The 26936-nt window shown below is 38.4% G+C and overlaps 1 protein-coding gene across 7 annotated transcripts in view; it reads right to left on the reverse strand.

The window, feature by feature from the left end:
• LOC123941432 (24-hydroxycholesterol 7-alpha-hydroxylase) overlaps positions 1-26936 on the reverse strand; it is a 96351-nt gene that overhangs the window by 16119 nt on the left and 53296 nt on the right. For all 7 annotated transcript variants that reach the window (XM_046004570.1, XM_046004571.1, XM_046004569.1 and 4 more), the window contains 3 exons: positions 13141-13274; positions 4087-4182; positions 3144-3232 (listed from right to left, as the gene is read on the reverse strand). In XM_046004570.1, the coding sequence (XP_045860526.1) occupies positions 3144-3232; positions 4087-4182; positions 13141-13274 (319 nt within the window). The remainder of the gene's footprint in view (positions 1-3143; positions 3233-4086; positions 4183-13140; positions 13275-26936) is intronic.

Below are 26936 nucleotides of genomic sequence, written 5' to 3' on the forward strand. Positions count from 1 at the left end.
TTGCTTCTTCTGTTCTTGACACACTTAAATCTTAGCCTTATAATGAAGTGTGGAAAAGAAATGGCTGGGAAAGGGACAATTGCGATTTTGCCCATGGTTTCTGGGTCCCTTCCAGTAAGTCACTGCTCCTCAGTAAAGCTGTAAGAGAGAGGAGCGCGGCTAAAAATTCATAAAGGGTTCTGGCCGCCTGACTCCGTCTTGGAATTAACCACATCCACCCCTTCCCACCCTCACTCCTAACCCTTTTTTTATAGGCCCTCCAGGACATGTGCAGAGCACAGTGAAAATGTTAAGAAACAATTAGATACATAAATACAGTTTGTTCAAGTCTACTTAACAACCAGAGTGGAGGGGATGCGTTTGTTTATGTAACAAATTCCTCAGAGTAAACTGAATTTGCAACTTCTCATGAAATTCATAGAGACTGAGTGTGCTTGCTCCTCAAAAGCAATCAGCAATGTCTAAGTATACAAGTACTTCTCAAAGTACTGTGAGGCTATTTGATTGAATAAGGCACAGTTATTAAGATTGTATTATCGTTCAAATGCACAAGTAGAAGCAACGGTACGCAGAGCTTCACAAACCTCAACAAACGGGTACACTGCATTCCATTCCATTCCTGTGAGTGCTTGCTTTTCTTCCTCCCCTCAGACTTTGTTATCATCGCCCCTCGCCCCTCTGGAGGTATGCTTTCCTCTGGCTGCTTATTGATGATTCCCATCTAGTCCCTAAAGCCTTTTCTAACTTCCTTCCTCAAAACTCCGAAGGTGGTTATTATGTATGTATGTCATCTGGCATTTCTCACGGGTCAGCTTATGGTGTTAAGAAGAGCTTGTTTCTCTAGGGGAGGCTGGGTGGCTCAGTGGATTAAGCCTCTGCCTTCAGCTCAGGTCATGATCCTAGGGTTCTGGGATCAAGCCCTGCATTGGGCTCTCTGCTCGGCAGGGAGCCTGCTTCCTCCTCTCTCTCTGCCTACTTGTGATCTCTGTCTGTCAAATAAATAAATAAAATCTAAAAAAAAAAAAAAAAGAAGAAGAAGAAGAGCTTGTTTCTCATGTTGCTCTGTCTCATCTCCCCTGCTATATTATAAGCGACTCAAGAGTGTTACGTGTCTTTGAATTTCCCCAGTGGTTCCTGAAGTGACTTAAGACTAAAACTTCCTTGGGGGAAGGCACTTCATCCCTTATTTTGTTTTCCAAGGTAACTCCTAGAACCCTATCCTGCCAGAGAGCATACTCTCAATAAATATTTACTGAATGAAAGAATAAACCTACTAATATTAGGTTTCAGAGATACCTGTCAGGTTGAATACTACTACTACTGATGTACTATCAGCTGGACCTATGTTTGAACTAATTTCCCCATTGCTGGGTGATTTTCATTAGTAATTCAAGACAAGACCATGACTTGTACTAGTACTGCCCTCGGATATAAGAAGGATCCAAAGGCCCACAAAAATGTTGAGATCACACTTTCTACTCCTGAGGAATCCACGCTTCATTTCCACCTCTCAAGCTCTTACTACACCCTCTTCTTATCCAAGCAAGCTTTTGTAAGTGAGGTATCTTGCCAAAGATCAGGGCTATTGTTTTACACTGGAATGTAACCCGTGACCACAGTGAGACAGTCAACCAGGCATCCTCTTGCAGGGATGGGAAGCAAGGGAAATTAAGGCTGTTGGCTGGTGGGGTGGGGGCGGCGGGTTTGCAATAGAGCAAGCACATTCCTTTGTGCTGAGATCATCAACTCTCACATACCCACTCAACACTGGAAATCCCATTCTAGTCCTTCATCTAAATTCAAGTTTAAGGGGAGAATGTCCACGGCAAGGCAACTCCTTATTCTGCTAGCTACCATTGCTGAAGAAATCTGCTAGCTCTTGCTGCTTTTTCCCCTTTTCTCTGCAAAACTACTGGGCTTCTCCAGCAATAGAATTACTGGGAAGAGTTCCCTTCCTTCCTGTATCCAAGGGCTTCCCAGCAATGGTGAAGTACCGAGCAAGAGGTTCTTCCTCCAAAACACATTTCCAGAATTCCCATTATTCAGAGCAAAAACAATAGTCTTCCATTCTGATTTTTGGTTGGCAGCTGATAGCAGCACTGAATACTTATTTACTAAATTCAGCAAAACCTTCTGTGTTCATTAATGAGAGGGCTTCTCATAGTGCCTCAGTGGCCTGGACTCCGAGGGGTGACAGCTGCAAAGCCACAAGGCTATGCCTTCATGATGAACTTTGATTGTCAGCTACTTTAAAGGCAATTTTCTCTGACTCACTAAGTGTTTGGTAGATGAGAAAATAAATTGGCTCTTAGTAGACAAATTTAGAATGGGTGCGATTTTCTGAGGATTATACTAAAGATCTGTGGGATTAAATTTCTAGTGAAAAGGTCCATCTTGCTAGAACACTGTCCAAAGGAGTCCTTCGCTTTCCTGAAAAATTCTGCTTTGTCTGTCTTTAGGAACAACGTTTCATGGGTTGGCTACTTAAAATTAATAACAGAAAGGTTAAGGACTTTTAAAAGCAGAAACAATAGAAAAACTAGACTATGGAGGTTTTATTTATTGTTACATTTATTCAACCTTCAGATTTGACCTATAGAATTTGGTTATATGATTCATATTTTGCCACATCTCAGACTAAGTAGTTTTCAAAGGAAAATGTAACACCTCGTCCACTAATCTTTCTCTTGCTCCTTATTTCTCTATTTCCACATTTGCCACCTACATTCAAGCCACACTCCTCCACAAATCCTTCCCTTTGATCAATCCCATTTCTAATTATTTTCCAAATCTGGTAGATCTCACCACCCCATGTCTCTCACATGAATATAAGCATGATTATATAACCTAAGGCATGCCCCACTCTAATCCTTTCTGTAAAAAAAACTTTTAATGACCCTGTTGTCATCATACAGCAACAATCATAGTATTTTGCTCTCATGAGGCACCGCATCAGAAGCCATGGTAGACATTCCCACAAAGACATCGCACAATACAACTGGCCAACCAAACGAAACGTGGACTCCTGGATCTCCCTGTAGTTTGATAATAAAGAAAAGGGGGATCAAACCAAAGTTTTCCCCCTCAGAGCCATCATCTTTCTTAGATTTTCTGGATAAACGTGGCTCAGCTGTCTCACTGACCTTCCAGGACATTGGTACTTCCCGCTTCCAAATGCCACGAACCAGTCCAAGAAAGCGTGCTTCTCTAAATTTGCCTTTTTCCAACGTTCCTGTGGGAAGAAAGCGTTTTTTTTTTCCAAATCAGCCTTATATAAATAAGCTTAACTTTATTTCTCTAGGCTAAAAATGACTTTGTACAGCTAATCCTTGCATATAAAGTTGCAGGGCTGTTGGTAATTTTTTTCCAACCTGTTATTAATATCAGACACAATTGTGTTTTTGGAATGTGAACCAATAAACAAAAAGATTTAAAAAGAATTCTGTTAAGTGGTAAATGTAAATGATAAGGTAAATCAACCACGGAATTGACCTCAGAAAAGGAAGACTATTTATAATAAGGTCTCAGTCCCCATCACAGAATTGCCCTCAGTAATAAATTCAGTAAGTTACTGGCAGCCCTGCTTAGTGGAGGGAACTTGGGATGTGGAATGAATACATCTGGATGCCATTTTTAAAAAAGTTTTACCTAAAGGCAGAGAATGGATTAAATGAACTCTTAAGATTCTGCTCAGCCCTGTAACTCCCCAGTTTTAAGCAACAGTAAAGCAGTTTTAATTTGCCGTGTTTTTCTTTTGTTATACTCCTTGGAAACCAGTAACAGGAGCAACGACCTGACGAATATAAGTCTTCTATCAGAGCCAGACATATTGACTTTAATGTACTTTGCTGCTTCCGGATCATTTATTTAAAATTGGTGAATTTTATTCCAAAAACTTTTCTATCTCATTTGTGTGATACCACCCATATTATAAGTCGAATTTTTTCCTTTATAGTCAACTTGGTTGTTAGTTACCAGAGAATAGGGCTGTTTAATGATAGAGTGATAGTTAATCTATGAATTCATACTCCTGGCATAAAAGAAATGAAAATCAAAGGACAATATATATTAAAAGAGATAACTTACAGGTTTGAACAATTCAGGTTCAGGAAAATATTTTGGATTTCTATGCAGCCAAAATGGAGACAACATCAACAAGTCACCGGAAGGAACAGTGTAATTCTATGATAGAAAAATCAGTTTTGAGTTATTTTTTGAAATCTGCTTTCAAGAGAGTTTGGGTCATTAAAAATAATGCTCCAACTATATTGTAGAGAAGACACATACATTTTATAATCAATGGTAAGAAAATCTAATTCTTTCCTGGAAAGATCATTTCTATTTTCCAGTTTAGGCAATGGCTGTGTTTTAATTCTGATGATTAGTTACATGTGTCTATAAATTTGGTTACACAGGGGAAAAATATTAGATAAATGAGATAAATGAGAAAATTTTAGAAACTAGTATATGCCTGCTGTGGTGCAGCTTTTGATGTTCGAAAGTGGGGTTTACAGCAAGTGCTTTTGGTGATGGGAGCCACAGTGGACTCCCAGGTTGTGGTTATGGGACAGAAAAATCTGAGACAGGACATTGGCCACAGTAGCACTGAGGATAGGGCAATGGGTGTTCTGTCCCTGTGACACTCATGATAGGGTCCGGGAAGAGGGAGAGGATTTTCTCAATCTCTCCCTCTTTTTTTTTTTTTCCCCTCACTCCTGAAGCAACTGTTAGGGCAGAAAGAATATGAAGACAACTGGTTAGGAAGACATAAGGCAAAGCAAGTGTCGTGCATTTCTTTTCTTTTTTTTTTTTTTTTAAAGATTTTATTTATTTATTTGACAGACAGAGATCACAAGTAGGGAGAGAGGCAGGAATAGAGAGAGAGAGGAGGAAGCAGGCTCCCTGCCAAGCAGAGAGCCCAATGCAGGGCTCGATCCCAGGACCCTAGGATCATGACCTGAGCGAAAGGCAGAGGCTTTAACCCACTGAGCCACCCAGGCGCCCCATGCGTCATGCATTTCTTTGGTTGATTTTGTGTTTGGGATCACTGTGGCTGTGGGACTCAGGCTAAGCAGTGTGTTTCCTCAAGCAGGAGAGTCTGCATTGTCTTTCCCCATTTATGTTATTGGAGGTTTTCATGATATATAAATCACGCTTACATCATGTTTAGGAACCATAGGACAAAGAGCTCTCCTATGGGGTGTAACCACGAGATGGCTATCGACTTTACTGAGACAGAGACATTTTATTAGTAACTCCCACAGCCAATTATTGGAAGCCATGTATCTATTTAACCCTGCAGGATTTTGAAATGTCCTCAAGATATTTGCAAAACGTTCACCTTATGAAACTAGAATATGAGCACCTTACAAATAAAAATATGTCTTTTTATGGTAGCAGGAAGTGGTGTATGGGAAAGGGTCATCATTTTTTTTTTAATTAGAGGTGGGGGAGGGGCAGAAGGAAAGAGAATCTTAATTAAGCAGGCTCCATGCCCACCATAGAGTCTGACATGGGGCTCCATCTTACAACCCTGAGATCATGACCTGAGGCAAAACCAAGAGCTGGACACTTAACTGAGCCACCCAGGCACCCAGGGGTAATCATTTTTTTAATGAAAGAGAAGACCCGTTGGCTCCTGTGGCAGCTGAATATTGCTTGAGGTTTGGCAATTGCAGTCCCAGGAGCACTGGAGAGAGCTCTCAAACTGGGAAGAGAGCGAGGATTATGCTGGTGCCGTCCTTCCATTTTTGAAGTAGAAGAAGACTTGAGAGATCCCAAGCCTTTCTTCTACCACTGCTGGAACTGAGGTTAGAGAGCTCATAGCTGACTCAGACCAGCTTCTGAGGGCCCAGATGTGTGTTTGGAGTGGGGCTGGGCACAGCCCTGGGACAGAGCTGCAGGCAGGCCAATGCGGGCCCTTCCCTTCCATACCAAATAGTCCCCTTCAGTGGCTGTTGACCCATAATTACAACTTGGAGACTGCTGGCTGCCACAGCCTACAACACAAGCTAGTAAAATACTTCAAATGGGATCTCAGTAACAGAATTAACACTAGCCACTTGGAGGAGACCAGAAAGAATTTCCTGTCACAGCAGCAACTACCAGGATGATGACTGGCATAAAGGGTCTGAGATAGAGCCCCAAGTCCGGCTTCATGCTCAGTGTGGAATTGACTTGAGATTCTCTCTCTCCCTCTCCTTCTGCCCTTCCCCCTGCTCATGCGTGCTGTCTTTCAAAATGAATAAAATCTTGAAAAAAATTTAGAGTATACACTTTTGCATAAGAAATGCTCATCAAAATTTTAGAAAATTCAGAAAAATAGAAAAAGCTAGAAAACAATCAGAGTGCTAACAACAAAAAACAATCATCTACTGGCTAGACTTCTCTCTAGTATTTTTCTTTAACAGTTTAGTGTTTTGTTGTTATTGTTGTTAAATGTATTTTTATCATGCTGAATAGTTAATTTTTGAATCTCACTTGGTTCATCTAATTTTATAGCCAAAGTATTTTTTCCTTTGCATTGTAGACACATTGTGAAGTTTTATCTCCAATGTCTGTTTACTGGGTAGATTAAACCGTAAATAATTTAATAATACCCTAGGGTTTTTTCCTATAATAAATAATGCCATCCAAAGCATCTTCTTCTGCAAAGCATTTTTCATATAAAATCTTTTAACAAAGATGTGCAAAAGATAAAGGGCACGGATATTTTCATTGCTGTTAATTCCTTCTGCGCAAATGTTCCTCAAATCTTGTGCCTAAATATGTTTCTACCTATAATATATGAATGTCAATTTCTTTGCCCTCTTCTCTGCTGCTCTGACATTTTTAATAGCTAATTTTTGGTTGCTGCAAACATTTTTATGTTTCTGTTGAGCATATCTCCATGTGAAGTTATTTTCTCCTATCAACTCTTGTGTTTATGTCCTGTCCTCATTAATCTATGTGAGATTCATGCTTTACTTATTGATCTGCAAGTTCTTTAAATATTAAAACTATTTACCCTTGTGTCATATTATATTAACATTTGTTCATAATTTTTGGTTTACATTTAACTTGGATTATACCTTAAAAATACATATTAAATTTTAATATGATATATTCAAATCTGTTCATCTTTGTGGTTTCATTGATGAATCCTAAGCCCTTTTCTCTTTAACATAGTGGTTCTCAAAGGCGGTCTAGAAACTTCTAAGAGTTCTCAAGACCTTTTCAGAGGCTCTGCGAGATCAAAAGTCATTCTTGGGTAAAAGACTCATTCAAAGTAGAGGACAAACCAAAGGATTTTCATGTAACTGAATACAAAAACTCACTGATACTTCAGATTGCAATAAACTTTTAAGACACTCCCACTGTTGGGAGCGGGCGCCTGGGTGGCTCAGTTGGTTAGGCGACTTCCTTCAGCTCAGGTCATCATCCCAGGGTGCTGGAATGGAGCTCCGAGTTGGGCTCCCGGCTCAGTGGGGAGTCTGATTCTCGTTCTCCCTCTGTCCCTCCCCCTGCTCGTGCTCTTTCTCTCTAGCTCTCTTTCTCAAACAAATAAATTAAATCTTTAAAAAAAGAGAGAGAAAGTCCCACTGTTGAGTTTCAGTGAGGTATGGGAGAACAGCCATATCTGAAAAAGCTATTGTAATATCAATTCTTTTTCCAGTGACATGTCTGTGTGAGGCTGGATTTTCTTCATTTCCACGAACGGAAATGATATATCACAACAGATTGATTCCAGGCACGTTTATGGGAACCCAGATGTCCTTTATTAGCAAGGCATTAGACAGATTTGCAAAAACTTAAAGTGATGCTATTCTTCTACATTTTTTATGTTTTGGAAACTACACTTATGTTTCATAGAACCATGCTATTATTTTAACATGAAATAATTTCCTTGTTATTTTTTTATTTACCAAATAAATATTATAATAATTTCTCAGCTTTAGTTTCTAATAATCTCAGTAGATATAATTCACATAGATAAAACTCTTCGGGATTCTCAATTCTAAGCGTACAAAGCAATGTTGAGAACAAAAATGCCACGTTTTAGCCAGTCATCCCAAAATGCATATTAATCTCTTCTCCCTTAATTGACTTATAATGATTCGTTTGTCCTATATTATGTTCTTATGTACAAAAGGGTTTCCTTCTCTGTTATCTATCCAGTCCATTATACTGGTACTGAACATCTAGTCTGACACCAATATCATACCATTTTATTTTATTTCATACCATTTCAATTGTTGTAGTTTTATAACATGTTTTAATACCTTGAGAAGATAATTAATAGTCTTTAATCATTCATATTTTCCAACACTTCCTTGTTTATTCTTTTCTGGGCATTCTTGCAGATTAACTGTATACCAAAAGTACAACAGCTTGAAAAGAGAATACTGGTAGAAGTTTAAAAGTTTTGGAAAGATAATATAACAAAGAAAAAGAAGGAATAGAATAAATCAAAGAAAGTAGGTAGTATTTGTCCGTTTTAATTTGTTCCAAAAATATAGAAAAGAATAAGTACAGAAGCAAAAATGAACAATGAGACCATGTTCAGACAATATCAAGAAAGAGCAGGAAGAGAGCGCCTGCAGCATTCACAGCAAGAAACTCTGACCAGTTGTCCGATGGGGGAGAAAACATGAATCTCTGCCAATGCTTGTCACAGATGACCTCATTTGAAATGTTTTTATAATCCAAATTTCTGGGAACCCATTAATATGTTCAACAGACATTCCACCTGTTTTAGAAAATTTATGAAGGTTAAAAGGACCATGTTGTATGAATTTATACTAAGGAATTAATTATTCATATGTACCAGGATTTGACTATACAGATGCCTATCTTTGCACTGTTTATAAACAACTGGAAGCCATACACATTTAGGAATAGGGAACTGATTTAAAAATCAATACTATGTCCATGATTACATTATTATGCTAAAATTCAAAGTGGTGTAGATGTCTTTTATTGAAACAGAAAGCTTAAAAAAAAAAGAAACAGAAAGCTTTGGTGAACTACTATTAATATAAAAGCAGATTATGAGAAAATTAGCATAATATGGCCCCAACTGAATTTTTAAAATGTATAGACTACAGGGGGAAAATCTGAAATTATGAGAATGCCAAATGTTCTTAGTGGTCATCAGACTTGTAAAATTTTAAGCAATCCTTATATCCTTCTTTTACCTTTTTTAAAAAAATGGTTTCCTTCTTGAAAATAATTACTATAATTTATTTGTGTAATAATCTTTAAAAAGCTGTGCAGGTTGTCATTTTCAAAGTTAAATCCTCAATTCTGCAGGGGAGAAGTTCACAGGGATTAGTGTACGCTTCCTTGGAGGAAAGTTTGTATTTATTTTATTTATAAAAGAAATAGTAAGTACAGAAGACCCTGCTGCACCTTTTACAAATATTAAAAAGGTATTTTGAAAAATAAGGAAAGGAAGTTCTGGAGTATTGGAAGATGGCATCCTGAACACATGTCTCTGGGTTGCCCATTCATTGAGAGAGCCATCACAAGGGCTTAGAGTGAGCCTGGATTCATCTGGGCCTCATGTCCTCTAGGAAGAAACTGTGAGTGTGAGGAAGTGGAGGTAAGAGACTATGATCTTTTTATAACTTTTCTAATTGCTTCAGACATCAATTACTTTTAATTAAAAATTTTATTGGTAATCCATAATGTTGGAATTATAAAACAGTTCAGTTGTGTAAGAGAATTATATGCAGTGAATCATAAATGGTTTGTTGCCTCCATTACTAAAACACATTTCAAGAATAATCATTAAAAAAATTTACTATGCACAAAGATGCAAATAAATACCACATTAAAATAAACACAAAGGAAAACAATCTAAATTCTCAAGAGTTAGGCAGTAATTAAATATTTAAGCTTTCAATTCAGTTACCTATTATAAAGCCATTGAAATAAATATTAAGACTCTGGATGCATGAAAAGTATAATAATGTTTAAAAATGTTTAAATCAAAGATTTATACTATGATGAAACATAGGTTTCTGTATTGATGTCAAACAAGGAGCATGTCAGATAAATGATCACTGGGGTTGTACTGGCACAAGTGTATACATGTGTGCCTGGGTATGAGGTTGGGTGTTTCTTTTGGTAAAGTTCTCGAATGAGTAAAATTACTTTTAAGAAAATATGAGATGTTGGGGTGCCTGGGTGGCTCAGTGGGTTAAAGCCTCTGCCTTCAGCTCAGGTCATGATCCCAGGGTCCTGGGATTGAGCCCCACATCGGGCTCTCTGCTCTGCGGGGAGCCTGCTTCCTCCTCTCTCTCTGCCTGCCTCTCTGCCTAGTTGTGATTTCTCTCTGTCAAATAAATAAAATATTTAAAAAAAAAGAAAATATGAGATGTTAATGGCCACAACAAATTCATAACCTGAGATCAAAACGAGGAAATGAGAGAAAAAGAAAAGAGTTAGGGAAGAAGAGGAAAAACATACTGCTGATTTTTCTCTTTCCAGTCTTTCACACACACACACACACACACACACACACACACTACACACAAAGAAAAATAAAGAAAGCAAAAGAAGGAAGGATGGAAGGATAGAAGAACGGAATGAATGAAGGAAGGAAGGAAGGAGAAAGAGAAAGAAAGTAGGGAGGATAGAAGAGAAAAAAAGAAGTAAAGAAAGAAATCTGAGTGTTCACAAGAAAGGGGGCAAGACAAGCACAAAATATATTTTAAGAGATTGTCATGATATAGAAACCAGACAAAATAGTGCAAAAGAAAGAAAGAAAAGGAAAGAAAAGAAAAGAAGTGAAAAGAAAGAAAAGAAAAAAAAAAGAAAGGAAAAGAAAACAAAACTATAGGCCACTATCTCTAATGAACCGAGATGCAAAAATATCCTTAACAAAATATTAGTAAAAACAAATTTAACAATATATAAAAAGAATCATACATCATGATCTAATATCTAATGAGATTTATTCCAGGGATGAAAGGCTGACTCAATATTAAAAAATCAATAAATATAATCCATCACAACATGTTAAAAAGAAAAAGCATATGATTATATCTACTGATGCAGAAAAGTGCTAGACAGAATCCAATACCCATTCATAATTAAAATTCTCAGCAAATTAGAAATAGAGGGATATTTCCTCAACTTGATAAGAAGTATCTACCGGGGCACCTGGGTAGCTCAGTGGGTTAAGCCTCTGCCTTCAGCTCAGGTCATGATCCAAGGGTCCTGGGATCGAACCCCGTATTGGGCTCTCTGTTCAGGAGAGGAGCCATTTTCCTCCTCTCTCTCTGCCTGACTCTGTGCCTACTTGTGATCTCTGTCAAATAAATAAATAAAATCTTAAAAAAAAAAAAAAAGAAGAAGTATCTACCAAAAACCTATAGCTAACATCTAGCCTAATAGTGAAAGACTTACCTCTCAGATCAGGAACAAAGCAAGGATATCTGTTGTCACTATTATCATTCTTTAGAACCAGTGTAATAAGGCAAGAAAAAGAAATAAAAGAAGAAAAATATTCTCTACATAGAAACTCTCAAGGAATCTATAACAAGTTATAGGACTAATAAATACGTTGAGTTTTGCAAAGTTGCAGATACAAGGTGTACACTTAAAAATCAGTTGCATTTCTACAAACAGGTAATGTACAATTGAGAATCAAAATTTTTTAAAATACCATTTACAAAAAGCTCTAAAATAACTGAAATGTTTTGGTATAAATATAACAAAGCATGTATAGGATCTGTATACTTAAAATAACAATCAAGACATGTACTAGCAGATAAATAACATCTGTAATTCAGCTAATTATCTGTTAGCCAGGATATAAATAAAGCTTAATAAAAGTTTAATAAAAATTATAGTATTATTCAGAGTAATAAACACATTCCTTGACTAAACTTCACCCAGTTGTTGGACCATATCTTCTCAAAGCATATCCTTTTATACCCATATTTTTTTAAAAGACATTTATTTATGAGAGAGTGTAAGCTAGGGCAGGGGTTGGGGAGGGACAGAAAGAGAAGGAGAGAAAGAATCTCCAGCACACCCCTCTCTGAGTGAGAAGCCCAATGCACAGCTTGATCCCAAGATCCTGAGATCTTGAATGGAGTTGAAATCAAGAGTCAGATGCTTAACGGACTGCGCCACCCAGGCACCCCTTTTTATACTCATATTTTATTTAATAGATTATTTAAAAACAAAAATTGTTAAAATCCCACTAAAACTAAATGCTGTGATTTATGTAAGATCTGTTAAATAAATAATGTCTCCTTTAGATGTAGCAAGTTGCAGTTTTTATAAAACTTGGATTTTTTTGTCTCTTTTGTGTTCTATTACTAAAAATTTTTCTTGATTTGAATCCAAGCACTCTCAAACTGTATGTAAAAAAGCTAATAAGAGTTGAGGGCTGAGTAAATGTCATCTATCTAAATAATGCAGGCCCTATATCAAGCCAATCTGAAAAAAGTATTTTGTTCTGCCTGATTTGCCAAATATTAAATTGAAAGTGAGCCACATGCACATATCTTTCATGGAGCACTTGAGAATTTTCTCCTACTTTGCTGGGAGAGAGGATCTCTCTCCTCACTCAGCACTGATTGCTAATATCAGTTGCTATTATCCACAGCATTCCTGCTCTCTGTTTCCATAGCTGTTCTCTATCTGTGGCCTGAAACTACCATCCAGATATCCAAAAGAACTTTCTTCATACCCTTAATTCCTCAACCTCCTGTTGCTCAGGATTACTTATTAGTTGATTCAGCAGACTATCTAGTCTACCTGTTTGATTTCTATAGGATTATACTAATTCTGATATGAAATTACATAACCAGAATGATTATTAAAGGGTTATATTTTAGCCAAAATAGTTGTCTACAGATAAACAGCCATATTAATAGATGCTGCTGCACAACTCTTATCAGTAACCTCTTCTAACATCATTAGTGCTTCGTGGAACTTAAGGAGTTCTCTAACAATATATGGGCATTATATGCTTTTTTTTCCTTAGAAAGTTGATTACTTTTTTCTCTTTTGATTGATTTTTAAGATTTAAATTCAATTAATTAACATATAATATATTATTGGCTTCAGAGGTAGAGTTCGGTGATTCATCAGTCTTATATAATACCCAGTGCTTGTTCTTAAAACCAAAGCAAAGCTCACCAAAATTTTAACTGGCTTCAGCACTTTTCTGGTAATGACACCAGGGGCTCTTAAACGAATGGCTTCTAAAATACACCACTTGATTAGTGGGAGTTTCTTCAAGTCATCCTCAGATACTTTCATCTTATCTTTACCTGTAAAGAGAATTTCAAAGGAAAATCTTTAAAAGGTGGGCTTAAAGCAACCAGAAAGTGATTTCATGGAAGCTCATCAACACAGTTAGAACCTGCCTCTGACCACAACTGTTAGTATTGCCATTACTTTTTGCATACCAAGTTTAGTAACTGAGTGCCTCTTTTTATTGTTTTCCTCTTACCAAGATCAAATGAATGGGCCCCCCAAATTAACCCACTGATTACTTCAAGGTGATGGACTGGGATCCAACTTTGGTCTTCACCTTCCGATGGCTATCAAATGATTAAGATAAGGTCCATCAGAAAGGTACTCAATTTTCACTCCTTTCACTCTTTCTTGTCCAAATTCTTCTTCTACTTAAGGAAATAGCAATGAAAGATTGGCATCAGAAGCATAAAGTAAAAATTCTGAGAAGCCATCTCCCTTAGTACTTCTACCTCTTCCCTGAGGATTCATTTTTGGTTTTGTCTTTGATTTTTCAACCAGACATTTCAGAAGGCCTAAAAAGAACATGAGGAAAGGGACAATGAGGCACATGCATTACATCTGGAATGAAGAGCTCTCCCTCTAAACATAGGTGCATCAAACACTCTAATGTAATATGCGTACCTCAGCTTATGTTTAGATTGAAAGCACCTATAAAAGGATTGGGGTGAATCTTTTCTCTCCTTCTCTTTTCTTTTCTAAGATTTTACTTATTTATTTGACAGAGAGAGACAAAGTGAGAGAAGGAACACAAGCAGGGGGAGTGGGAGAGGGAGAAGCAGGCCTCCCGCTGAGCAGAGAGCCCAATTCGGGGCTCCATCCTAGCATCCTGGGATCATGTCCTGAGCCAAAGACAGATGCTTAATGACTGAGCCACCCAGGCGTCCCTTGGGGTGAATCTTTTTATGACCCAAAATATGGTTAGGACCTTTCAGCCCAATTAGATATTTCAGTTAATGGTATTTCAAATGAAATGTTTACATTTTGAAAATTATTTAAAACAACTCAGCTTTCAATTTACTTTTGATAGCATTTCCTTTACAAAATTCAACAACACTGTCCATTTAGTTAAGTCAACTTTCACATTTGCTTCCTAGCTGTACAGGGAATGAATGGGTAAGAGTGGAATGTAAGATCTCCAACCATGTCTCTCTTAGACTCTGGATAAGGCTAGTTCTAAAGCAAGCCCAACCTGCAGGAGAGGTCGAGGTGGGTGCTGCCTGGGAAATCTCATCTGTCAGTACGTACAGAACTCCTGTAGTACTGTAGTAGTACTACTACATTTGTACTGTAATGTAGTAGTACTACATTTGCTTCTGATTACTCCTGAGTAGTCAGAAGCAAATGTCTTTGGTTGGTGGAATCTGGGAACAAGGCTTTTTGAGCTATAGTTCTATTAGTACCCATAGGGGCATCTATACATTCCATTCAACTGACAGATTCTTGAGCACTGAATCGGGACCAGGAGTTGAGTTAGGTTTTACTAGGGTTACAACACTTAAGGCATTCTTGCAATACACTTAGTCTACTGGGAGGTAAGAGACAAGCCCACAGTTAACTGGTATATCATGTAAGCAAGGAAACAGTTCTGTGATGTGTAAAATATTCCAATATTTTGTTATAGTATAAAAGCAGGGAGATTCATGTCCAACTAAAGGAAAAGCAAAAAACTCTCTGAGTGTCTTCCTCTAAAGCTACAACTGTTAGTTCTTTGCAGAGAGTAGACCTTAGTAAATAAATATCGAGTTAACAAATGGTCCAGCTTCAACATGGGAAGATGAAGGAGTGGATATTCTAGGCAAAGAAAAGAGGAAGAGTAAAAGGAAGACTGTAGAAAGCTTGGATATGTTCAGAAAACGGCAATGCCTGTAGAGGGCCTAGAAGGTGAGGTAGATGTGATGGAACAGTGACAGGTCCACTGAGGCCATTACAGGCCATCTTCAATGCCATCCTAGATAATGTGGAGACCAGGAAATTTCAGGACTTCCTGTCTTGGGCCAAGAAAGGATGAAAACTTCACAATGAAACAGTGATACACAGCATTGTCCTCCCCCCGCCCCCCCCCGCCCCTAAGATTTATTTATTTATTTATTTAAGAGAGACAGAGACAGAGAGACAGAGAGAGTGTGGCAAGAAGGGGCAAAGGGAAAGGGAGAGGTTGTCCCAAGCAGACTCTTCACTGAGCCTGACACAGGGCTTGATCTCACAACCCTGAGATCATGACCTAAGCTGAAATGAAGAGCCGGACACTCAACCAACTGCACCACCCAGGCGCCCCCACAGCACAGTTCTTTATTTGAACAGAATTTGAACTTCCTTCTGCTCATTTGCTCAGACCTAAGTGACCTAATACTAAAAAGAGACAAATGACCTTCCGGACTTCTTGCTTAACCTTCACGGACAGTGTCTCACAAATCTGTTGCTTTTGCTTTCCCATTACAAGGATTGGAAAACAATAGGCATGCTTTCTGCATCTTCACAACCTAAATATAACAGTTTTTCCAGATTGTGTTCTATGAAAGAACATGTGCAAGTTGTTAAATGTTTAAAGCAGAAAAAAGGTTTTATGGCCCACCAAATACCAGGAAATGCTAACATTCTATGGGTGATTCACTGAACACATTAGGATATTACAGGTTTTGAGAAATCCCATAGTAGAGACCGCTATTTATGCCAACATTCCGAAACTTTTTAAAACTCCCATTACTATACAAGCATCATCAATAGCTATTTAACGAGGACACAAAAGATCATTCGCTGTATAATGAAATGGCTATGGGTCCTCTCTAAGACAATCCTTCAAAAACAAAAACAAAAACAAAAAAAACGAAAACAAACAAACCAACCCTGGTTTTCATTTGTCTGAGCATTAGCAGCACATACCATATGCCTGGGCCTGCCTGTGGCCAAATTTCCTAACAAACAGTTACTGCGAGCCAAAGGAGTTATTACCATCAGAAAACTATCTTGATATGCCATGGAAAGCTAATGGCACCAAAATTTTACTTCTTCATATTTTTCTTGAAGTATCCCTGTACATTTTAAGCTAATTCAGAAAAAATAATTTAGAAAATCTATGCTTGGAATGAGAAATTCTTCATTTGAAAAAAGGACTGAGGTTGTTGCATAGGCCAGAGATATCACTATCCAATCAAATGAACAAATATTTATTTGGCATTTAGTGGAGAGCAAAATGTTAACTAAGCATCACAGGGATGTAAGAAATTTAAGTTTGAAGACAATAAAAAGACAATAAATTCTCAAACTAAAGAAAAAGAAGGGTAAATGCTTTCCCCAGACAGTGTTAAAATGAGGAATTCTGAGGTTCTAATTCATGAGTTTATAAATGACACACAAATTTAGAGCACTGTCTAACATCTGTTAAGTGTTCAGTACAAGTTGGTATCTATTACTGTTACCATTATTATTAGTGTGAATTTAGTACTGACTCTCTAGAAGATTCACTTTTGCTCCATAGCCGATAAAGAGATTCTTTTCCCTGAAACCTCAGTTAGGAGAGAAGCTACAGTCTGAGCATCTCTCCAGTACTAACCGGACACCGCATCTGAGGAAGTCTTTCCATCACTCACCCAGCAGATAGTTAGTGAGAACCTCTGAGCAGTGTCCAATTGTTGAGGATGAAGACGAATGGAAGAGCCCCGGCTCTTAAGCAGTTCACAGTCTGATAAAGAAGGCAAAGAACTAAAAGTAGTAAACATGGGGTAAGTGTCACTGCGCTGAAGCATGCAATGTGCTGTGGGACACAGTGGTGACAGTGACCAGACTGGGGTTGGTGGGGAGGGATGGTTGCAAAGAAGAGATCAGAGAGGTTTCTCAGAAGAAGTCAAACCAGAACAAAGGATTGAATATGCCAAAACGAAGGACATGTTCACAGAAGAGGAATTCAGCTGGTTGGAATACAGTTCAGGGCAGGAAGTCATTAGACCTAGTGACTTCAGTGCTCCACTACAGTCCCAGGCTGCCCATACTGGCTAAAGCCAGAGCTAGGGACAGGTGGCTCCTTTATCCAATCTCTGAGTGTGACCTGGATGTGCCCCGGTTTCATTTCTGGGTCTTCTTCTCTTGTCTAGGCAGAGTCTTTCTCTTGGGGATTTAAATAAATATCTTCTATAAAACACCCTCTTTTTAAGAAGATATAAAATATCTTCTAAAAAATCAATGGGCTGGTTATATCAAGAATTTTACCTTCTGCCTATGACCACCTTCCTGAATTCCATCTTATTTTTATCCAATTGGCTTCTTTTTTCTTTTCTTTTTTTTAAAAAGATTTTATTTATTTATTTGACAGACAGAGATCACAGGTAGGCAGAGAGGCAGCCAGAGAGAGAGGAGGGGAAGCAGGCTCCCCGCTGAGCAGAGAGCCCGATGCGGGGCTCGATCCCAGGACCCTGGGACCATGACCTGGGCCGAAGGCAGAGGCTTTAACCCACTGAGCCACCCAGGCGCCCCTCCAATTGGCTTCTTGATAGTGCTGCTTGCAGGTCTAAAAGACATCTTGAAGCATGCTTTGGTCAATACAGAACTCTTCATTTTCTCCACTGAAATAAAGCTTTTCCTCCCTTGGTCTTGCTATCACTGAAAATGAACATTTGTCTAGTTGCTCACATCCAACACCTGGGAGTCATCCATGATTCATCCCTTCCCCTTTTATTCCCATTTAATTAATCACCAAAACCTCTTGTTCCTATCCACAAAATGGATCCTACCGCCATTCACATCACTCCATCTCCAGAGCTATGAGTCTTGTCCAACGGCACCATCATTTCTCTGCTGCCCCATTGTGATAGCCACCATCACTCTCCCTGCTCCCACCTGGCTCTGCTATAATCCTTATGCAAATCAGAACAAGTCAGTACCCTGTGCAGATCCCATTAAGGACTTAAATTATTTAGAATCAAATCCAAAGTTCTTACTTTGGCAAATAAGACCCCATCTAACCCTCTCATCTCACACTGAATCCTGAGGGCTGTGTGACCTTTGTAAGTGATCCAACCTCTTTGTGCCTCAGTTTGCTCACCTACAAAATAGGAATAATTAAAGTATCTGCCTATATGGTTGTTGTGAGTAAAGCTCTTACAGCTATGACTGGCACGTGGACAAAACTCAGTAAATGCTACCATCATCATTATTATTATTTCTTCTGCCTTATTTCAACTGTTTGAAAGGCTAGCTCCTTCTTATCCTTCAGACCTCTGCTAAAATATTTCCTCCCCAGGAAGCCCTTCCCTTACCAGCTAATGTCTTCCAAATCACTAGCATGCCATTTTGCTTCCTTTAGAGCTCCTGTTAATACAGGAAATAATTTGGCTTATTGTTGACTGTTGGATATGATTCCACGTTTTTCACAATCTTGTTCTTTCTGTTTTTTTTTTATGTATCCCTAGTATCTAGCACACTGTCTGGCACATGGTAGGCACTTGATATATTTTTATTGAATGAGTAAATAAATAAATGTCTAAAATAGTGGAGGAAGAAATCAATTAAGAACTTTTTATTTTGTGAAACAACAATGGGAGGAATGCAGAGAAGTCAAATTTTGAGACATTTCTGAGAGAGAATGTGAGAATCTTCAAATATATAAGAATTTACTGAGGGGGCACCTGGGTGGCTCAGTGGATTAAGCCGCTGCCTTCGGCTCAGGCCATGATCTCAGGGTCCTGGGATCGAGCCCCACATCGGACTCTCTGCTCAGCAGGGAGCCTGCTTCCCCCTCTCTCTCTGCCTGCCTCTCTGCCTACTTGTGATCTCTCTCTCTGTCAAATAAATAAATAAATAAATCTTTAAAAAAAAAAATTTACTGAGAACTTGGTATATGCTAGACCAGTGGTTCTCAAGCATTAAGCATGCCTCAGCACTTCGTGCTTATTAAATACACAGCTTATTAAAACACAGCTCACAAGGCCCTACCCTCAAAGTTTTTGATTCAGTAAGTCTGAAGTGGGGCCTAAGAATCAGCATTTCTGGCAAGTTCTCAGGTGCTATGGAGGCTGCTGGCCCAGCAACCATACTTTAAGAACCATTGTCCTAGACTGAAAGAAGTAGAAGAAACGCTCAAATTTTATTAAATAATCTGGGTTTAAAATAGTTTTTATTACCAGTTTTTAAAAGATCTCTTTAACACAATGGAGGGAAATCTACTTAGTGGGCAAAAAATAAGATTTAAGTCAGAAATTCTGAGTGGATACAGAGTTGACCCATGACCAATGCAGGGATTAGGGATACTGACTGCCTACTCTCCAGTCAAAAATCCAAGTAATAACTTTTGATTCACCAACAATTTAACTACTAATATCCCACTATTTTTTTTTTCTAAAGATTCATCCGTTCATTTTTAAGACAGAGAGAGAGCACCTGAGCACACACATGTACATGAGATGGGGGAGGGGCAAAGAGAGAATCCCAAGCAGAATCCACATTGAGTGTGGAGCCCAACATGGGGCTTGATCTCACAACCTGGAGACCATGATCCCAGCCGAAATGAAGAGTTGGACACTTAACTGAGTCAACCAGCCCTTCTATTGACTGGAAGCCTTATTGATAACATAAACCGTTGATTAACATATATTTTATATATTATATATATACTATACTATATTCTTAGAACAATGTAAGCCAGAGAAAAGGAAATGTTATTAAGGAAATCATAAGGAAGAGAGAATAACAATATTGACAAAATTGACAATATTGTAGCGTATTTATGAATACCATAAGTTTACATCATCTGTTTATAAGGTAAATCATCTGTCTGTCAGTACCTATATCAATATTGTCCAATACATTTATTTAAAAAAACCTCATGTACAGTTCAAGCCAATGTTGCTTAAAGGTCAACTGTATTGACATCAAAAGTCACTAGCTTGGGGCGCCTGGGTGGCTCAGTGGGTTAAAGCCTCTGCCTTTGGCTCAGGTCATGATCTCAGCGTCCTGGGATCGAGCCCTGCATCGGGCTCTCTGCTTGGCAGGGAGCCTGCCTTCTCCTCTCTCTCTCTCAATCTGCCTGCTTCTCTGCCTACTTGTGATCTCTGTCTGTCAGATTAAAAAAAAAAAAAAAAAGTCACTAGCTTTTCTTAATGTCAAAGTACAAGATGGCAAAGGAGTTTTATTTATTACGAACCCTAAAACTAAATAATGTGATAATTAACTCTGACGAAACTTTTAATTGGCCCATATTTCAGAAACAGTCCAAAATTTTATCATTTCTATAGCTACAAAGATGCTATCTTCGTCTTAAAAAAATGCCAATGCACCTGCTGGAGGTCATTGACTTGAGCTTACACATAGCCATATATTCATGTTCTGTTTTTCTTCTCCCTTATATAAGGCCACAGCCAAAGGCACAGTCTGGCCTAGCCAAATGCATCTTGCCATCTATTTTTGCAAATAAAGTTTTATTGGAATACAGCAACACTCATTTGTTTATATATCGTCTAGGGCTGTTTTCACATTATAATGCCAGAGTGGAGTAGTGGTGACAGAGATCTTATGTTCCATAGAGCCTGAAAGAATTAGTATATGGAATAATATAGAAAAAGCTGGCCAATTCCTGACTAACAGGCATCAGTTCCTGACTAACATGCTGGTTTGCTCCTCATTATACTTCCTTTTGCTCAGAAGTCCAGATTTAATTCTAGTACTATAAATTCTCTGTGATCTCTATTACACATATCTTTTATATAACTAAGTCAACTGGACAATTGTTAGCACAGAATCTGAATAATCCTATAATCTATGGCTATTTTGCACAGAAAATATAAACTGTCTCTTAGGAAAAGAAATGTCTTTGTTTAAAATATACTGGGATGCCTGGGTGCCTCAGTCGGTTAAGCATCTGCCTTCAGCTCAGGTCGTGATTCCACAGTCCTGGGACTGAGCCCCACATCAAGTTCCCTGCTCAGTGGAAAGCCTGCTTCTCCCTTTCCCTCTGTCTGCTGCTTCCTCTGCTTGTCTCTCTCTGTCAAATAAATAAATAAATAAAATCTTTAAAAAAAAATACTGTACTATAATGGCCTCTAAATCACATTCATAAACAGAGGGCACATGGACACAGTAATGTTACGGAAACCAATTTTCTGATACTTCCCTATTTACTCTTTTTTAAAATCGGTCTATGTAAGAAAAAACTGTGGTTCAGTTCTCTTTCTCCACCTTCCTAATGTAATCAACGTTTCCTCACTTTATAATTTGCCTCCCAGTCATCCTGATATTCACACTGGTGGGTTTTCCCTGCAGTATAAACATTTCTTGAGTGCCAAACAAAAGGACAAGTAGAGAACACACTGTACCGAAAGGAAAAGCCCTTGAAAGCAAAGTAAAGCAGATACAGAAAACAAATACTGAAAGCAGGTCCTGTTTCATCTATTCGCCCACTAGCACACAAACCATACTGGCGTTTCCATGTTTGTTCACACGTCTATCTTAGAACTCAAAAGTGAGATGAGCATCAGATGACACAGTCTGAATGTCCTTGGTGAGACAAAGGGAGAGTCCCTGGCACTGCACAGGAAGTGAGAAAGAACTTGGAATTGCTGGAATCTTCAAGGTAAGTAAGACAAGCCTAGAGACCTGAGAGAAGAGAAGGGACCCAGTTACACATCACCTAACTGATTACCCATTAGGAGGCCAAGGAAAATTCTTTACAGCAATGGCAGAAAAGACTTTTTTTTTTCCTTTAGATTTTATTTATTTATTTGATAGAGAGAGCGAGAGAGCACAAGCAGGGGGAGCAGCAGAAGAAGAGACAGAAGCAGGCTCCCCACTGAGCAGGGAGCCTAACTTGGGACTGTATCCCAGGATCCTGGGATCATGACCTGAGCTGACGGCAGTTGCTTAACCATCTGGGCCACTCAGGCACCCCAAGACAGATAAGACTTTTAAGAATGGAATATTCAACTTGATGTGAATACTCAATTTTAAATTGTTTCTGGCCACAACTTATTTTTCTCTTTCCTTGTTCCATATTTTTAATATTTTGAAAAGTTTTCTAAAACATCGCCTTAAGTTAACACTTAGGGAAATAGAAATCTTGTGATGTCCAGTGAGGCAATGCAATACCAAAAAAGGGCAAAACATGCAGGAAGCAAAAGAGAGAGGGAAATGAGAAATCAGCAAAGGCAAAAGCCAGGAATAAAGAGAAAGCTACATGATACACAAGCCTCCACCTCTTCTGCTTCCCCCATTCCTCCCTCCAAGGATTCCTAGAATGCTGGGAAGGGATTAGGACCAATTTCACTTTTATCTTGAAAACCAAGATGGCCCCAGTAAGTGAGGGCTCTCACAAATGAAAGCTACAAATAAATCAGCGGTGACCTACATTTTAGATTTTAAATCTTTTTTTTTTTTTTTTTTTAAAGATTGTATTTATTTATTTGACAGACAGAGATCACGAGCAGGCAGAGAGAAGAGGAAGCAGTCTCCCTGCTGAGCAGAGAGCCCAATGTGGAGCTCGATCCCAGGACCCTGGGATCATGACCTGAGCTGAAGGCAGAGGCTTTAACCCACTTAGCCACCCAGGTGCCCCTAGATTTTAAGTTTTTATTGAAAAAAATTATTTTCTCTATAAAAATCTGTTTAGAGAATCTGCATTGGACAGTCTCTCTATTCTTTTTTTTTTTCTATTTTACTGCAACTACAGGATACAGAAAATAAATATTTTTCTACTTGATCAAGGATAGATGACTACCAAGGGCCAGGATTTGTATTTAAAATCAGATCTCTATGACTCCAAAGTGACCTACCTATAATAAGACAGGCGTAGTTTCGGCCTAAAGAGTTTGGACTCCAATAATAGTGAAGTTTCTGAGCTCCTTTAATAGATAAGTAAATAAATAAGTAAATAAATAAATAAATAAAATTAAGTATCCTTATTAAACTAATTGAATTATAAAATGCAAAAAGTGTTTTGTATTATATAACACAAACAAAGGTTTGTTTCGAGTTCAAAATAATATTTAAAGTCTTATATGATATATAAGTTGTTGAAAGAACTTTCTAGGTCCAAGAAGAAGGCACCCCTGCTCAGCGGGCTACATCAGACACTCACATAGATTTCATGTCCCTGTAAATGTTTCACTTGACCAGAAACACCCATTGCTTCAGTTGGCCAATGCCAAGCCATGTCTGGGCTCTATATTTATTATTTTCTTGTTTCTTTTCACTCTAAACAAGGTTGATAATGTGGCCCCAGCCAATAGTTTCTATTTGTCTCTTCCTTGTTCTTTATTCTTTGTCGTATAAAACTTTCCTGCCTCCCACTCCATTTTGCAAAAAGGAGACTGTCCATTTCATGAAGTGTTAAATAACCATTGTTTTTATCAACTAAATTGTGTTATTTAATTTTTTTAAACAAAATGTATGAGAGATACAGAGTACTCTTGGAAAATAGATGATCTGATAAAATATTTTTAGTTTTCACATCCCAGTGTGATGTTGGACAAACAAGGTAGTATTCTGAGACTAGACAAAGGAAAAGCAAAGGAAATATGCTAAGTTTTCAAACAACAGCTTTAGGTTAAAGACTTTTCTTATTATAACTCTTAGAAATGTTTCTGTACCCATACTGTGCATATTTCAATGCACCTCTGTGGTTTGTTCTCCCAGCATTTTGACTCTAAAAATAGACGGCTCCATTGGAAGATTGCCAAGGTCATCATCAAAAGAGCTAGAGCCTAATGGAGAACGGGACCAGAACAGAAGACAACCAGGAAAGAAGCTATGGGTGACTGGGGGTAAAATTCAGAAACCATCTGTTTAAGTCTTGGCATAAATGCAATAAAGGTCAAACCACATCTTAGGTTATTTGAAACCAAACAAAAGAAAGGACGATTTTGTATTCAGAAACAATAAAACATTGCTAAAATATAGATGGTTTGGGGATTCCATAGGCATGGTGGCAAGCATGTTACAACACAATGAATCATACACATTAATCATGTGTTATATGCTGGAATTCTATTATGTTAGCCGGTAATTCACTCAACATAGCATTTGCTTCCTATCTGTTACATGCCAGCCCAAACATAGGTGCTCTAACAGACAGGAGGAGAGTAATACTAATTTACAGACCACCTAAGGTCCCAAATACCTCGGACCACTTCATTGATTCCTCGTAACTACCTGCCAGCTATCAAGCCTCAGAGATAATGTGCCCCAGGAGACAAGCTTGAATGTGTCAGAGCTGCCCTCAAATCTCTGTCCCTGTTTACCGTGACCCACCACTTCCCTTAAGAGGAGAAAGAGAAGAAAGGAATGAGAAAGACACAGCCCTGAAGGACTTTGGACACAAGGACACAAAATACTCTTTTTATAAATGACAATAATATTAGCTTCACGAGAGAGGAGGCAAGCGCCAGGAATGCTCATCCCCACTTGCCTGCGGCTGGGCTTTTGGCTAAGCCTCAATGGTTGAGTGGGACTCACCCAGGCAGAGAGAAAAGCAACTTAAATTCCAAACTTAATCATAAAACTATGATTTCTTGGACTTAAAAAGGAACATGACTCAAATAGGATCACTGAAGTCAGTTGTTCTTTGTAGCTCCTCTGGTTCCTTAATATTACAAGCTCCTCCTTACACACACACACACACACACACACACACACGCTCGTGTGCACCTGGAAACAGTAAGTGACTAAGTATATAAAATATAAAAATTCTATATCTATAGCCCAGGAACAACATTACATAAAGATTTAACTAACAATTTTGGTTAAATAATCCCCGTTTGGACGGAAAAGAGGGGAACAGTAGGTATTTGCTGAGTCATTCAGACCTTTCAGGACATAATTCTAGAGGCGTCTGAATCAGAAGGTGGGCTTGCAAAGTGCGGGGTGAATACTGAGGAGGCCCCGTGCTCTTCCACAGTGAAAAACAGGTGTGTTTACCCCCCAGAGACCCATGGCAAGATGATGAAGAGCAGATCATCAGCTCCCACTGAAATGCAGAGTATATCCCTGCACATTTCACCACCTCTTTCTTTACTTTTGAAAGCACGGATTCCCAGTTCTGTTTGCTTTTCTATGCTGGGAGATCCTCACAAACTGCTGCCTTTTCATAGTCATGGAGCAGCCTGCTTAAACTCTCTGAAGCTCACGTGTGTACAAAAGGTCACAGTTCGCATGAAGGACAATGAACCTGGGATAGGAGGACATGAGGCAGAGGTTGAAAAATAAAGGAACTGATGTGATAACCTTGAGCAATGATTCCCACCAAAATGTGATCAAGACATTTGCTTCCCAAATTTTATAATAATTTGTTTAAAAAGAAAAATCAAAGCTAGCATTTACTTTCGTCTTATTTAGGGAAATTATATAACAGCTTTGAAAGGAATATCACAGTTCTAAAACTTCTACTCAAAAATAATAAAGCACTGACATCAATTGCTGACAGAAAATAAGGGCAAGAAACTAGCTTTCTGGCATGTTTTCTCAACCAGGGACCTCAAGATAAGCTCCTGGGGGTAAAAAATCAGTTTTTAGAGAAAAGAGACAAAGCTAAAGAGAACTAATAAATAATTTACAATATTCCAGAGGGGGAAAGAAGTATCTTACATCTACTCCTTCACTTCAGGAATTTTAAAAACTTCATGGGATAAGCAATGTTCAAAAATTCAATTTTTAGCCTCTAATTTACTCCAGCAATATTTTTTTATTTTACAAAATTGCTGTTGTCTTCCCAGGAGAAACCTATATTCACTGGGAAAAGTTAGCACATCTCAAATAGAGCGAGTAAGAGTGGGTAAAATGTCCTGAAATAGATAATACTATTTATAACAGGTTTTATATATCAGATGACCCTGTAACAGTAACAGGTAGTAAGAATGTGCTAGTTACAGATTTCTGGAAATTTTAGTGAGATGAAGATTTGTTTGTTGGCCTGTCTCCCAAATGGGGAAAGCAATCGCTCTCTACATTTAAAAAGATGACCCCTGATTATTGGAAAGGAAAATTAATTTTTAATTTTGGACAAAGATTCCAATGACCTTTCCCATCCCCAAATATGTACCTCCTTCTATTCCTGAGGACTGAGAGACAGTGAGAGAAAGGCCTAGGACAGGCATAGACCAGAACTGAGAAACAAAGGGTAGCAAGGATGAAAAGAAGAAATGATGAAAAGAATTAGTGAGTAAACAAGGTTACAGAGCGAAGTTGTTTAAGCAAGAAGCAAATTCTGAGGTACTTGATTATTTTGCACAGCAAGACCCAGATTTTTCCCTAATGTGGTGGATTGTATTTGGGGCTAGACCTTTTCAGGTAGTATGAGCCACAAGACCAGGACCCACTGATATCAGTAGGACACGAGCACACCACAGCCAAATGTCTGTAAACAGAAAAAAAAAAAAAAAAAATCAAGTTTAAATGAATTTCTAGAGCAGATGTGAAAGGAATAAAGGAGAGTCAAAAGACTGTGTTCAGAAGGGGAAAGGCTGTTTTACTTTTTTTTTTTTTTAATTTTATTTATTTGACAGAGAGAGAGATCACAAGTAGGCAGAGAGGTAGGCAGAGAGAGAGGAGGAAGCAGGCTCCCTGCGGAGCAGAGAGCCCAACACGGGGCTTGATCCCAGGACCCCAAGATCATGACCTGAGCCAAAGGCAGCAGCTTAATCCACTGAGCCACCCAGGCGCCCCGGCTGTTTTACTTTTAAGAAGAGAGAGAGTGATGG

This window comes from Meles meles, chromosome 5 (assembly GCF_922984935.1).
Source record: "Meles meles chromosome 5, mMelMel3.1 paternal haplotype, whole genome shotgun sequence".
Taxonomy (NCBI): domain Eukaryota; kingdom Metazoa; phylum Chordata; class Mammalia; order Carnivora; family Mustelidae; genus Meles; species Meles meles.